The sequence below is a fragment of the Oncorhynchus gorbuscha genome, unplaced genomic scaffold, assembly GCF_021184085.1.
Source record: "Oncorhynchus gorbuscha isolate QuinsamMale2020 ecotype Even-year unplaced genomic scaffold, OgorEven_v1.0 Un_scaffold_3868, whole genome shotgun sequence".
In the NCBI taxonomy this organism is placed as follows: domain Eukaryota; kingdom Metazoa; phylum Chordata; class Actinopteri; order Salmoniformes; family Salmonidae; genus Oncorhynchus; species Oncorhynchus gorbuscha.
In genome coordinates, this window is record NW_025748013.1 from 13,376 (window position 1) to 27,336 (window position 13,961).

At 49.6% G+C, this 13,961-nt stretch overlaps 1 protein-coding gene across 4 annotated transcripts; it reads right to left on the reverse strand.

Moving 5' to 3' along the window:
* Positions 1-383: 383 nt before the first annotated feature.
* clgn (calmegin) lies at positions 384-13,636 on the reverse strand. Of its 4 annotated transcripts, none has more exons than XR_006837564.1 (14): positions 13,436-13,636; positions 11,620-11,853; positions 10,967-11,099; positions 10,229-10,370; positions 9,993-10,074; positions 8,431-8,623; positions 7,703-7,892; positions 6,477-6,590; positions 6,153-6,309; positions 4,693-4,908; positions 2,424-2,540; positions 1,811-1,973; positions 910-1,062; positions 384-620 (listed from the first exon to the last, which is right to left on the reverse strand). XR_006837564.1 is itself a non-coding variant. In XM_046340342.1 (14 exons), exons 2-13 carry the CDS (start codon positions 11,851-11,853, stop codon positions 971-973), a joined length of 1,833 nt encoding a protein of 610 aa, XP_046196298.1. In that variant the 5' UTR covers positions 13,436-13,636; the 3' UTR covers positions 384-620; positions 922-970. The 4 variants fall into 4 exon arrangements, 2 of the variants coding, with proteins under 2 accessions (XP_046196298.1, XP_046196300.1); XR_006837565.1 differs by having other exon boundaries at positions 384-623; XM_046340342.1 differs by having other exon boundaries at positions 922-1,062.
* Positions 13,637-13,961: the final 325 nt, after the last annotated feature.

The following is a 13,961-nucleotide window of genomic DNA, read 5'->3' on the forward strand; positions in this document are numbered from 1 at the left end:
AATACTTCTGAAGCTTAACAAAATGTCAACAATAAACCAGAACTAGGAATTATAGTCAGGAAGACTGGAAGCTGAAGAGGAGGAGGGGGAGATGAGGGGGCATAGTATTCATTTTGGAAGAAAGGAGGGTTGGGAGGGGGTCAGGGTAGCCTTGATGGCCTTAGAGAGGCGTAACGGATAGAGAGAACAAATAAGGAAAGGGGGGTGGTTGTCATTTGACTGATGGAGGAGGAGGGGTAGTATCTTGGTCACTAGGACCACCAGAGGGCATGCAGAGGAGAGAGAGAGAGAAGAGAGAGAGAGAGAGAGAGAGAGAGAGAGAGAGAGAGAGAGAGAGAGGAGAGAGAGAGAGAGAGAGAGAGAGAGAGAGAGAGAGAGAGAGAGAGAGAGAGAGAGGAGAGAGGAGAGAGAGAGAGAGAGAGAGGAGAGAGAGAGAGGAAGAGGAGAGAGAGGAAGAGGAGAGAGAGAGAGGGGAGGAGAGAGAGAGGAGAGAGGAAGAGGAGAGAGGAGGCTTAATTTGTTGTCGTTGGTCTTCATCAGTCTTTCCGTACCCTCCTCTTCCTCACGGCCTGTTTGTGTCCGTCGCCAACGCTGTGGCCCCCCTCGTCTGCCTCCACCTTCTGCTTTGAAACGAGGGATGAAGAAGAAGGGATGAATGAAAGACAAGGTGTCCCAATGTCTACTTTCTCCTGAAGTGTGCACTTGTTCCCTTCTTCCCACAAATCTTGAAGCATTGGATTGGAGGAGGACGAGTGGGAGTTTTCACCATATTTCTCACACCAGTCATTTCAGTGAAGGGAAGTGAACAAGTGCACACTTTGGGAGGAAGGAGAGATTATTTGGGTGATGCCAGAGTTTCAGAGGGTGAAATGTGTGACGTTTTGATCTTTCAGAAAACTAAGAGAGAACCTCAGCACTGACATCATCCGATGCTGCCTCATTGGACTTGGTCTCTTCTTCCTCCTCTCCTTCATCCTCCTCCTCCTCCTCGTCCCTCTTCATCTTCTACGCTGTCCCCTCCAGCTGCCCCACTCTCCTCCTCCGCCTTCTCTTTCTTCTCTTCTGAAAGAGAAAAGGAGAATGAGAGGAAATATTAACTAAGAGGGAGAGGGGGGAAGAGAGAGGGGGAAGGAAGGAGAGAGAGGGGGGAGGAAGAGGCAGAGAGACGGGGGAGGAAGAGGCAGAGAGATGGGGGAGGATAGCGGGAGAGAGAGGGGGGAGGAAGAGGGAGAGAGAGGGGGAGGAAGGAGAGAGAGGGAAAGAGGGAGAGAGAGGGGAGGAAGCGGGGAGAGAGAGGGGGAGGAAGAGGGAGAGAGGGGGGAGGAGAGAGAGGGGGGAGGAAGAGGGAGAGAGGGGGGAGGAAGAGGGAGAGAGGGGGGAGGAAGAGGGAGAGAGGGGGGAGGAGAGAGGGGAGGAGAGAGAGGGGGGAGGAAGAGGGAGAGAGGGGGGAGGAAGAGGGAGAGAGAGGGGGAGGAAGCGGGAGAGAGGGGGGGGGGAAGCGGGAGAGAGGGGGAGGAAGCGGGAGAGAGGGGGAGGAAGCGGGAGAGAGGGGGAGGAAGCGGGAGAGGGGGGAGGAAGGGGGGGGGGAGAGAGAGGGGGGAGGAAGAGGGAGAGAGAGAGGGGAGGAGGGGGAGGAGAGAGGGAGAGAGGGGGAGAAAGAGGGAGAGAGAGGGGGAGGAGGAAGGAGCGAGAGGGAAAGAGGGAGAGAGAGGGGGAGGAGGAAGGAGCGAGAGGGAAAGAGGGAGAGAGAGGGGGAGGAGGAAGGGGCGAGAGGGAAAGAGGGAGAGAGATCTCATGTCTTCTCTCTGACCTGCAGGTTTTGGACTCTCAGTAGCTTTGGCCTTAGCTGCTTGGTCTCCCTTCTCCTCTTCTTCTTCCTCCTCCTCCTCCTCTTCATCATCCTCTTCCTCCTCCTCTTCTACATCGGGTTTAGGCGGGTCCACCTTCTTGTACACATAGTCATCATCTGATTTCTGTCAGAAAGAGAGTCAGACAATGAGCTGGTGGTTAGATAGATAAATACCCTCTTTAGTACAAAGTGGAGAACAGAGGAGCCTCTTAAAGAAGAAGTTACAGGTCTGTGAGAGCCAGAAATCTTGCCTGTTTGTAGGTGACCAAATACTTATTTTCCACCATAATTTGCAAATAAATTCATTAAAAATCCTACAATGTGATTTTCTGGATTTATTTTTCTCATTTTGTCTGTCATAGTTGAAGTGTGATGAAAATTACAGGCCTCTCTCATATTTTTAACTGGGAGAAATTGCACAATTGGTGGCTGACTAAATACTTGTTTTGCCCCACTGTAGGAGTGTTGTTTGGCTGTATAGTGACAATGAAAACAAGATGAATTAAATAGGAAACAGACAAGAGCAGGAAACACCAGTTAGTGTGACTAACAAGTCCGTAGTGTGTTGTGTTACCTTGGGCCAGCAGAATAACACAGTCAGTCCTATGGGCAGACCAACAGTCAGTATGTAGACCACCCAGAGCCACGGTCTCTCCTCTGCTGCCATGGTCAACTGGGAAAACACACCCGGCTGTGGGGGGGGATAATAAGCAAATATAACTGTGTGTGTTTATGTGAATGAACATTCAGTGAGGAAATATATCAAAAGTGTATGTCTGTGTTCTGCATGTTTGTAAACACAGCAAAAAAACAAACGTCCTCTCACTGTCAACTGTGTTTACTTTCAGCCCTCACCCTCCGATCCACCAGGTCCCAGACGTGCCCTAGCCCTCACCCTCCGATCCAACAGGTCCCAGACGTGCCCTAGCCCTCACCCTCCTATCCAACAGGTCCCAGACGTGCCCTAGCCCTCACCCTCCGATCCAACAGGTCCCAGACGTGCCCTAGCCCTCACCCTCCGATCCAACAGGTCCCAGACGTGCCCTAGCCCTCACCCTCCGATCCAACAGGTCCCAGACGTGCCCTAACCCTCACCCTCCGCCCAGGTCCCAGACCCCTCCCTCACCCTCCGATCCAACAGGTCTCAGACGTGCCCTAGCCCTCACCCTCCGATCCAACAGGTCCCAGACGTGCCCTAGCCCTCACCCTCCTATCCAACAGGTCTCAGACGTGCCCTAGCCCTCACCCTCCTATCCAACAGGTCCCAGACGTGCCCTAGCCCTCACCCTCCGATCCAACAGGTCCCAGACGTGCCCTAGCCCTCACCCTCCGATCCAACAGGTCCCAGACGTGCCCTAACCCTCACCCTCCGATCCAACAGGTCCCAGACGTGCCCTAGCCCTCACCCTCCGATCCAACAGGTCCCAGACGTGCCCTAGCCCTCACCCTCCGATCCAACAGGTCCCAGACGTGCCCTAGCCCTCACCCTCCTATCCAACAGGTCTCAGACGTGCCCTAGCCCTCACCCTCCGATCCAACAGGTCCCAGACGTGATCAATGGGACTGAGATCCGGGCTCTTCGTTGGCATGACAGAAAACTGATATTCCTGACTTGCAGGAAATCACGCACAGAACGAGCAGTATGGCTGGTGGCATTGTCATGCTGGAAGGTCATGTCAGGATGAGCCTGCAGGAAGGAGGAGGATGTCTTCTGTAACGCACAGTATTGAGATTGCCTGCAATGACAACAAGCTCAGTCCGATGATGCTGTGACACACCGCCCTCCACCTCCAATCGATCCCCTCCAGAGTACAGGCCTTGGTGTAAACGCTCATTCCTTCCTCACCCCTGGTGAGACAAAACCGCGACTCATCAGTGAAGAGCACTTTTGCCAGTCCTGTCTGGTCCAGCGACGGTGGGTTTGTGCCCATAGGCGACGTTGTTGCCAGTGGTGTCTGGTGAGGACCTGCGTTACAACAGGCCTACAAGCCCTCAGTCCAGCCTCTCTCAGCCTATTGCGTCTGAGCACTGATGGAGGGATTGTGCATTCCTGGTGTAACTCGGGCAGTTGTTGTTGCCATCCTGTACCTGTCCCACAGGTGTGATGTTTGGATGTACCGATCCTGTGCAGATGTTGTTACATGTGGTCTGCCACTGCGAGGATGATCAGCTGTCCATCCTTTCTCCCTGCAGCGCTGCCTTAGATATCTCACAATATGGACATTACAATTTATTGCCCTGGCCACATCTGCTGTCCTCATGCCTCCTTGCAGTATGCCTAAGGCACGTTCAGGAAGATGAGCAGGGGCAATCGGAATCTTTCTTTTGGTGTTTTTCAGAGTCAGTAGAAAGGCCTCTTTAGTGTCCTAAGTTTTCATAACTGTGACCTTAATTGCTTACCATCTGTAAGATGTTAGTGTCTTAACGACCGTTACTCAGGTGCATGTTCATTCATTGTTTATGGGTCACTGAACCATCATGAAAAACAGTGTTAAACCCTTTACAACGAATATCTGTGAAGTTATTTGGATTTTTACGAATTATCTTTGAAAGACAGGGTCCTGGAAAAGGGACATTTATTTTTTTCCCGAGTCTATCTACGTGTGTGTAGGTGTGTGTGTGTGTGTGTGTGGTGTGTGTGTGTGTGTACCTCTTTGGCACTAGCCAGTAGTTTCTTAAGTACCCAGCTGTCTTCAGCCCAGCGATCAGCCAACTTTTTATACAACATGTGTTTGTATGTGTTATATATATATATATATATATCCATCTGTGTGTGCATGTATAAATGTACGCGGAGTGTGTGTGTGTGTATGTGTGTGTGTGTATGTGTGTGTCATACACACCTCGTTGGCACTAGCCACCAGTTTCTTGAGTCCCCAGCTGTCTCCAGCCCAGCGATCGGCCACCTCTTTATATGAAGTGATGATGAAGTTGTCGAAGTAGATCTCTGAGGTCATGGACCAGAGCTCCAGCCCCACGGCTCTGAACGACGTCATCTGGAACGGAGTCAGGTCCTCGAAGTAGTCCGGGTTCTGGATCTTACGCGGGTTCCACACACCCTGGGAGGGGAGAGGTCACATGTTACAGGACAAGAGACGCTTTAGTGTCCCCACACCCTGGGAGAGGAGAGGTGAGGGGCTCCACACACCCTGGGAGAGGAGAGGAGACGCTTTAGTGTCCCCACACCCTGGGAGAGGAGAGGAGAGGGTGTCCCCACACCCTGGGAGGGGAGAAGAGAGGAGAGGTCAAATGAGGGGAGGGGCTCCACACACCCTGGGAGAGGGAGAGGTCAAATGTTACAGGACAAGAGACACTTTAGTGTCCCCACACCCTGGGAGGGGAGAGGGGAGGGGCTCCACACACCCTGGGAGGGGAGGGGCTCCACACACCCTGGGAGGGGAGGGGCTCCACACCCTGGGAGGGGGGGGCTCCACACACCCTGGGAGAGGGGAGGGGAGGGGCTCCACACCCTGGGAGGGGAGGGGCTCCACACACCCTGGGAGGGGAGGGGCTCCACACACCCTGGGAGGGGAGAGGTCAAATCTTACAGGACAAGAGACACTTTAGTGTCCCCACACCCTGGGAGGGGAGGGGCTCCACACACCCTGGGAGGGGGAGGGGCTCCACACACCCTGGGAGGGGAGGGGCTCCACACACCCTGGGAGGGGAGGGGCTCCACACACCCTGGGAGGGGAGGGGCTCCACACACCCTGGGAGGGGAGGGGCTCCACACACCCTGGGAGGGGAGAGGGGAGGGGCTCCACACACCCTGGGAGGGGAGAGGGGAGGGGCTCCACACACCCTGGGAGGGGAGAGGCTCCGACTATAAGACAGGGATCTCAGCCTTACAGACCGACAATAAGACAGGGATCTCAGGCTTATAGACCAACCCTGGGAATAAGACAGGGATCTCAGCCTTACAGACCGACAATAAGACAGGGATCTCAGCCTTACAGACCGACAATAAGACAGGGATCTCAGGCTTATAGACCAACAATAAGACAGGGATCTCAGCCTTATAGACCGACAATAAGACAGGGCTCTCAGCCTTATAGACCGACAATAAGACAGGGATCTCAGCCTTATAGACCGACAATAAGACAGGGATCTCAGCCTTATAGACCGACAATAAGACAGGGATCTCAGGCTTATAGACCGACAATAAGACAGGGATCTCAGCCTTATAGACCGACAATAAGACAGGGATCTCAGCCTTATAGACCGACAATAAGACAGGGATCTCAGCCTTATAGACCGACAATAACCTAATGAAACATGTGCCTTCAGTAAGGGATTATGTTACCTGGTAGTGGGGGTTGTCCACCAGAGGAGCCTTCCACTTGCCCTTGTACTGAGGGTTGTTGATGGTAGGGGGTTTCCACTGCCCACATCCAGGGGCTGTCTCACACACTGGGTTAGGAACCTGAGGGGCCTCCCACTCTCCATCCATCTCCTCATCCCTACAGAGAGATAAAGGAGACAGAGAGATGGTGAGAGAGGAGAAATAAAAGACAATGAGAGATGGATGTAAAGAAATAAAAGAAAGACAGAAGAAGTGGAGTTATTCAACACATCTTTCCTTCCCAAAACAAGCGTTTTTATTGATGTGTGTGTTCAGGGTGTTTACCAGTCGTCTGGTTTGTCGGCGGCGGGGTCGGCTACAAACTCCGGCTCGTCGTCCAGCCATCCCTCTGGCTTCACAGCATCAGGGTCCTGGATCGTAGCCGGAGCCTCCTCATCCCTGGAACACAAGATGCCAAAATGGTTTGGCATTAAAAACCAAGCACGTTGCTCAACATTACCCCTAGAGGCTCAATATGTAGAAATCACAAACACCATCACATGGCTGCAAAATAATGCACAATAGTTTTGCATAATATTCAGTTTGTGACAAAACAAATGTAAGAGAATCATTGTACCACCTAAACCTCTGTGACAGCTGGTGGACAAAAAAATAAAACGTTTTTAAAAATAAATTTAAGGGCGGGAAGCATAGAAACGGCACATACAGAACATATCTACCCCTCATCAGACTTCCAATGATAGATATACACTCAGTGGACAGTTTATTAGGTACACCCATCTAATACTGGGTCGGGGACCCCCTTTGCCTCCAGAACAGCCTGAATTCTTCGGGGCGTTGAAAACATTGCTCAATTGTTATCAGGGGGACCGAACGTGTGCCAGGAAAACCAGCCACACCACGTGACTCGTTGTCTTGAATGGGGTGGTGTACCTAATAAACTGACCACGGAGTGCAAAACTCACATTTCTATATGATACAGCTTTAATAGACGCGTTATATCTACAGTCCTTAAAGAAGTTCTGTTTTAGAATACAAATCCTTCAGAACTAGACGCTCTCCCTCAGTCATGCTCTCCCTCAGTCATGCTCTCCCTCAGTCATGCTCTCCCTCAGTCATGCTCTCCCTCAGTCATGCTCTCCCTCAGTCATGCTCTCCCTCAGTCATGCTCTCCCTCAGTCATGCTCTCCCTCAGTCATGCTCTCCCTCAGTCATGCTCTCCCTCAGTCATGCTCTCCCTCAGTCATGCTCTCCCTCAGTCATGCTCTCCCTCAGTCATGCTCTCCCTCAGTCATGCTCTCCCTCAGTCATGCTCTCCCTCAGTCATGCTCTCCCTCAGTCATGCTCTTCCTCAGTCATGCTCTTCCTCAGTCATGCTCTCCTCAGTCATGCTCTCCCTCAGTCATGCTCTCCTCAGTCATGCTCTTCCTCAGTCATGCTCTCCCTCAGTCATGCTCTTCCTCAGTCATGCCTGCCAACACCTGGTTTTCTTTTAGTCACTACTCCCCCAAAAAATAATTCACAAAAAGTGTTGTTGAAGTTGAACCCACCAGTTGTCTGGTTTGACAGCCTCTGGGTCTGGTATCTTGGCCCTCTCGTCCCAGTCTTCAGGTTTAGAGTCAGTGGGATCGTCTATCTCCTTGGTGGGGTTAACAGGAGGAACCACATCATGAAGCAGAGAGCCACGACTGACACTGCTCTGGTCTACCAGGATCTCATAGCTGTTGTCTGGGTTCAGGACTGGATGGGGAAGAGAGGAGGGAGGGGAGAGAGGAGGGGAGACAGAGATACCACGGCTGTCAGCCAATCAGCATTCAGGGCTCCAACCACCCAGTTTGTAATGTATCCAGTCCCCAGCCATGTATTTCTGCTCTGTGACTTGGTGTATGTACTCATTACCTCTGTTTCTGTCCCTTACAGAGCCACCACCATCCCCATGTTCATCTCCAGTGTGTATCAATTAAAATGGCTGTGTGTGTCAAATGTTGGGTTGCAGGGTTCCCCTCTAACCGGGGGCGGAGCAAGTGGGTCACAAACCAGTAAACACGTAGAGCCAAGTTGCTCGCTATCACGGTCTTTCCACGATTCCTCGCATCCCATCTCCCCTCCCCCTCCTCCTCCCTCTCTCTCCCCCCCCCCCCCTCACCCCCTCCTCTCTCTCCCCTACCCCCACCCTCACCCCCTCTCCCCCCCCCCACCCTCTCTCTCTCTCTCCCCCCCCCCCACCCCCCCCCCTCTCTCTCTCCCCCCCCCCTCTCCCCACCCCCTCCCCCCCTACCCAGTGTGTAGAGATGAGTCTTCTTGTCTGTGTAGAACTTCTTCAGGTCGACGTCGGGCCTCTTGGCGTGTTTCTCCTCCAGGTCGTTGTTCAGAGGGCTCCTGTGGCGGAAGATGAAGTGCAGCTTGTAGTCCTCTCCACACTTATCAGGCCCAAACATGATGCTGTAGGAGGTACGGTCATTAAACTGATCCTAGAACAGCACAACAGTAAGGTACAGGGTTACACACTTATCAGGCCCAAACATGATGCTGTAGGAGGTACGGTCATTAAACTGATCCTAGAACAGCACCACAGTAAGGTACAGGGTTACACACTTATCAGGCCCAAACATGATGCTGTAGGAGGTACGGTCATTAAACTGATCCTAGAACAGCACCACAGTAAGGTACAGGGTTACACACTTATCAGGCCCAAACATGATGCTGTAGGAGGTACGGTCATTAAACTGATCCTAGAACAGCACCACAGTAAGGTACAGGGTTTACAGTCAGTGATACAGAGACGATACGAGGCCATGTTACAGCTGGAAGTCATGGTGAGACCAGGGGACTTTTCTGACATTGAAATCCTTGGGTGGGTCGACCAGCCAAGTACAGCATTACGGAGGCATATAAATAGAGAGTCAACTTTAGAAGTGGGAGCCAGGTCAAAGGTCAAGTATACATAGTAACAACACCAACAGATCTGGGACTAGACTAACCAACATCATAGATCAGATTATAGTAACACCACCAACAGATCTGGGATCTGGGACTAGACTAACCAACAGCACAGATCAGATTATAGTAACACCACCAACAGATCTGGGATCTGGGACTAGACTAACCAACAACATAGATCAGATTATAGTAACAACACCAACAGATCTGGGACTAGACTAACCAACAACATAGATCAGATTATAGTAACAACACCAACAGATCTGGGATCTGGGACTAGATTAACCAACACATATCAGATTATAGTAACACCACCAACAGATCTGGGATCTGGGACTAGACTAACCAACAACATAGATCAGATTATAGTAACAACACCAACAGATCTGGGACTAGACTAACCAACAACACATATCAGATTATAGTAACACCACCAACAGATCTGGGATCTGGGACTAGACTAACCAACAACACAGATCAGATTATAGTAACAACACCAACAGATCTGGGATCTGGGACTAGACTAACCAACAACATAGATCAGATTATAGTAACAACACCAACAGATCTGTGATCTGGGACTAGACTAACCAACAACACATATCAGATTATAGTAACAACACCAACAGATCTGGGATCTGGGACTAGACTAACAAACAACATAGATCAGATTATAGTAACAACACCAACAGATCTGTGATCTGGGACTAGACTAACCAACATCATAGATCAGATTATAGTAACAACACCAACAGATCTGGGATCTGGGACTAGACTGGGATCTGGGACTAGACTAACAACAACACAGATCAGATTATAGTAACAACACCAACAGATCTGGGATCTGGGACTAGACTAAACAACAACATAGATCAGATTATAGTAACAACAGCAACGTACCAGATCCAGGTCATCTTCGTCTGACAGCAGTTTGATGTAGGCTCCACCACAGTCAATACCATCCTGGAAGTTCACCTCATACCTAAGATAAACGCACACAGGTTTCTCTAAACATTCAGCGGTTAATATGAATTAGCCTCAAGTCTACTCAAAGGCTAATTTTGAAAATGCACTTTTAGACACAAAACAAAAAAAGGGTAAGAGTTCAAACGCGAGAGGTTAAAGGTCAAACTTACTGTACGACTAGGGCGTCGTCCCGGAAGAGGAAGGGTCTGTCCAACAGGGAGGCGATGGCGTGATGTTTGGCCCGGGACTTCAGAACCAGACCCATGTCTCCTGGTACTTTATTCTCCTTCAGCTGCTCCACAGACCACGTACCTGGAGAGGAAAGAGGGGTCAGGAGAGAGAGGGGAGGGGTCAGGAGAGGAGAGAGGGGTCAGGAGGGGAGAGAGGGGTCAGGAGGGGAGAGAGGGGTCAGGAGGGGAGAGGGGTCAAATGTTAGAAGAAACAGGGTCGTCTCTCACTGACACACTGGCAAAAAGACACGTGCGACGGCCCATACAAGTGGAGAGGGTAGAGTGTAGAGTGTAGAGTGTAGAGTGTAGAGTGGGGGCAAAAACTGTCTGGCTCTTACCATCATAGAGAAGGGTCCGCTGGTGAACTCAAACTGACACAACGACTAGATTCCAGTTTAACAACGTTAACTAAACTGTATTTCCACAATACATGTGTGCCATTGCACTCAGGCCAGGTCCAACAACAGATAGACTACTGCCCAGCAGTACTAATAACAGAGTGACAGCGCCGTAATAACAGAAATACAGGGATACGTGACCTTAACAGTGGTGGTTGAAGAAACAGGGTCGTCTCTCACTGACACACTGGCAAAAAGACACGTGCGACGGCCCATACAAGTGGAGAGGGTATTGTGGGGGGGGGGGGGGGGGGGGGGGCAAAAATGGTCTGTTTCTTACCATCATATTTAGCAATTTCATCGTCTGCGTCTTCCTTCATCGTCTTTGACACCTGCCACCTGTCCAGTGAGCCGTCATCAAAGGTCTCTGAGAAGTACACTTCTCCAATGGGAACAGGAGTCTTGTAGGTCACCTGTGTGTTTCAGCCAATGGGGCGGAGGGATTACTTTGTGTGTGAAATGGAACACAAACTGAGGGATATACAATGTAGGGCTCCAGATTCTTCACCCTTTTTCCAGGAGTGTACACTTGCACCCTACTCGTCATGGATTTAAATAAGATGTCTGGGGGGATTTTCCATCATCATTATAAAACCCAGAACCGTGGAGAATCGGGACTCGGCCTAGTACACATTTAATGACATGATTTCCTGAAGGCCCCGGCTAAAATTGGGGTTATGACAGTGAGGTTGTAGTTAGGTCTTTAGCTAGCTAAGGGAACACAAAAAGAATAGGCAAATGATGAGGGTTTCAAACTCAAAAGGGTAGAGAGACACTTGGAGGGCGTAAAAACACACACCAGGCATGCATCCTATTTCCAAGAGATGGACGTCTGACCACGTGGGACACTACATAGGGAGAAGGGTGCCATCTCAAATGTCCCCACCTAGTTCATCCTACTTCCTATTGGGTGACGTTTGACCCTTTACTGACCTGGAAGGAGACGTTGGCATCGGTTCCCTTCTCCTCTTCCGCCTCCCCTTCCATCTCCGCCTCTCCCTCTATCTCTGCTGAGTCTTCCCTATCTTCTACCATGTCTTCCACCATAGCTTCCTCCATTTCATCCTCCATCTCTAGGTCTAGGTCACCCTGAGCTTCAGCCTGGGACTCAGAGAGAGCCAGGAGGGAGAGGAGCAACACACACGTCCAGCCCCACCACAGCTTCATCTGGAGAGAGACGTGGAGATGGACAGTAGGGGGAAGGGAAGAGAGAGTGGGAAAGGGAATGAAGAGGGTGGAGAGGTGAGGGGTTGGGAAGGATAATGTGAGAGGAGGGGGGAAGGGAGGAGAGAGTGGGAAAGGGAATGAAGAGGGTGGAAAGGAGGTGGGAGAGGTGAGGGGTTGGGAAGGACAATGTGAGAGGAGGGGGGAATGGAATGGGTGGGGGGGTTGAGAGAGGGAGAAGGAGGGAGTGACATGACAGTGGTGAAGGCGTGTGAAGTAAGGGTGGAAATGGAGGATTTGAGGAAGAGGGACCAAGAGAGAGAGACAAGCAAAGAAAGAGGTCAGGAATAAGGTTCTGATTTCAAAAGCACTTTTCCAGAAACTATCTTTCCATCTACAAATATTTTCTAAAAACAAATGAAGGTTTTGTCACTGTACTGCAATTTGGCCGTATGCAAGGAAATGGATGGCTTTCACCAGAGAAAGATTATACATGGTTCTGCTTTTTTCCAATGAAAATATATTTCTGAATTTAAAAAAACAGACACCCTAAATCAGGTTTCAAAGATGACTCGTGAATCCATGCAAAAAATGGTTCTCTGCATTTCAATGACTTGCAAAATATTCACTCGTCGCCGACCAGGACACTTTTCAGTATATACCTCGACAAGCATTTCATCATATTGAATCAATAAGTTTGCCAGCTACAATTGAGTAAAAGGTTGAATATGGATTGATACAGTATTTTCGAAATCAATGTCCCTCGGGGTTGGAGTAAACATAACGATTGACGGAGCGTCTGGGGGAGGTGGATGTGGGTCGCCAACAAAAGCAAGGAGCCACTGTCCCTCAGGCCAAACTACAGTTCCCTAGGGGATGCCCATATGCCCCGAGAGAGAGAGAGAGAGAGCACCACAATTAACCTACAGCTGCCGACCAGAAGTGTCCACAAAACTCCACAGAGTCAGGATTGTTAGCTAGGAGCCAGGATTGTTAGCTAGGACTACTGTAGCTACTACTACTACTACTACTACTACTACTAGAACAATCTGTCAGGCGCATTATCAAGACATCACATCAGCAAACTGTCTTTCATCATATTTCTATCACGTCTTTTTTTATAGGAAGCAACAAGGTATTTCAGATATATATATATATATATGTTATGTGGAATGTCGGCTATATTTGACATTAGCTAACGTTACTGCACAAGCAAAGCTAAATAAGGAACTCGGTAACGTCAGTTAACCAACGTTTTTCCGCGACAGTTCACCGGACGTCCCTCAACCCGCGGGTCCGTGTGCGGCGCGAATTAGCGGGCTTAGCAGAGCGTTATCAACAGCTAGCTATGTGGTTTTACTAAATACAGCGACAATTTCAGGCATATTCATAAAGCCTAACGTGTCACATGTAAACATGTTCACATTTTTTGAGAAAACGTGCCTGTCTGAGGAAAAATGCACTTACGTTAGAAAGCTAAGTTTAGCCAGCTAATGGCTATGCTAAACTAACAACATGTTGTGTTGCAGTTGTCAGGGAAGAATGAATGAGTGTAGCGAACTAGATAAATATTAAGCAAACAAACCTTGTACAGTTGGGGGTGGTAGAAGAAAAAAAATAATAATAATAATAATATTCCAAGTTTTGTGATGTTTTCTGCGCCAATATCCTCAAACAACTTTATTTTCACTGGAGTAAAACCGCGGGTGCCGAGGCCTGGAGGAGCGGGATGGACGGATCACCGTGGAGACCTTCGAACGGCGATGACCGGAAGAGACTTCTGCTCACTGCGCATGCCTGAACCAGACAACCAGAGAACGCCATTGGGGGAGCAAATTTCAAAATAAAAGTGCTCTGCCTTGGAATAACAAACTCATTTATTTTGATTTTTTACCTTTATTATTATTTTCGATCTATCGTTCTATGTACACCCTCAATGCATAACAGTTTAGATATTTGTCATTTAAATGTTATGATATAATTAGCTTGTGTCCGTTATCTTGTTAGATAAATCCATTGCAGAAAGAGATTTGTCCAAAAGTAGACAATTAATGCAAGTTATTGGATAAACATCCAACATTTATTATTATTTTAATTCTTATTTTATTTAA

What these genes read in the sequence shown, in the direction of transcription:
- clgn (XM_046340342.1), bottom strand. Translation starts at nt 11,853, where the DNA reads ATGAAGCTGTGGTGGGGCTGGACGTGTGTGTTGCTCCTCTCCCTCCTG. An exon ending in ACGAAGATGACCTGGATCTG is followed by an intron (nt 8,624 to 9,992) that starts GTACGTTGCTGT and finishes GTGCTGTTCTAG; the next exon opens with GATCAGTTTAATGACCGTAC. An exon ending in GCCGACAAACCAGACGACTG is followed by an intron (nt 6,310 to 6,476) that starts GTAAACACCCTG and finishes ATCTCTCTGTAG; the next exon opens with GGATGAGGAGATGGATGGAG.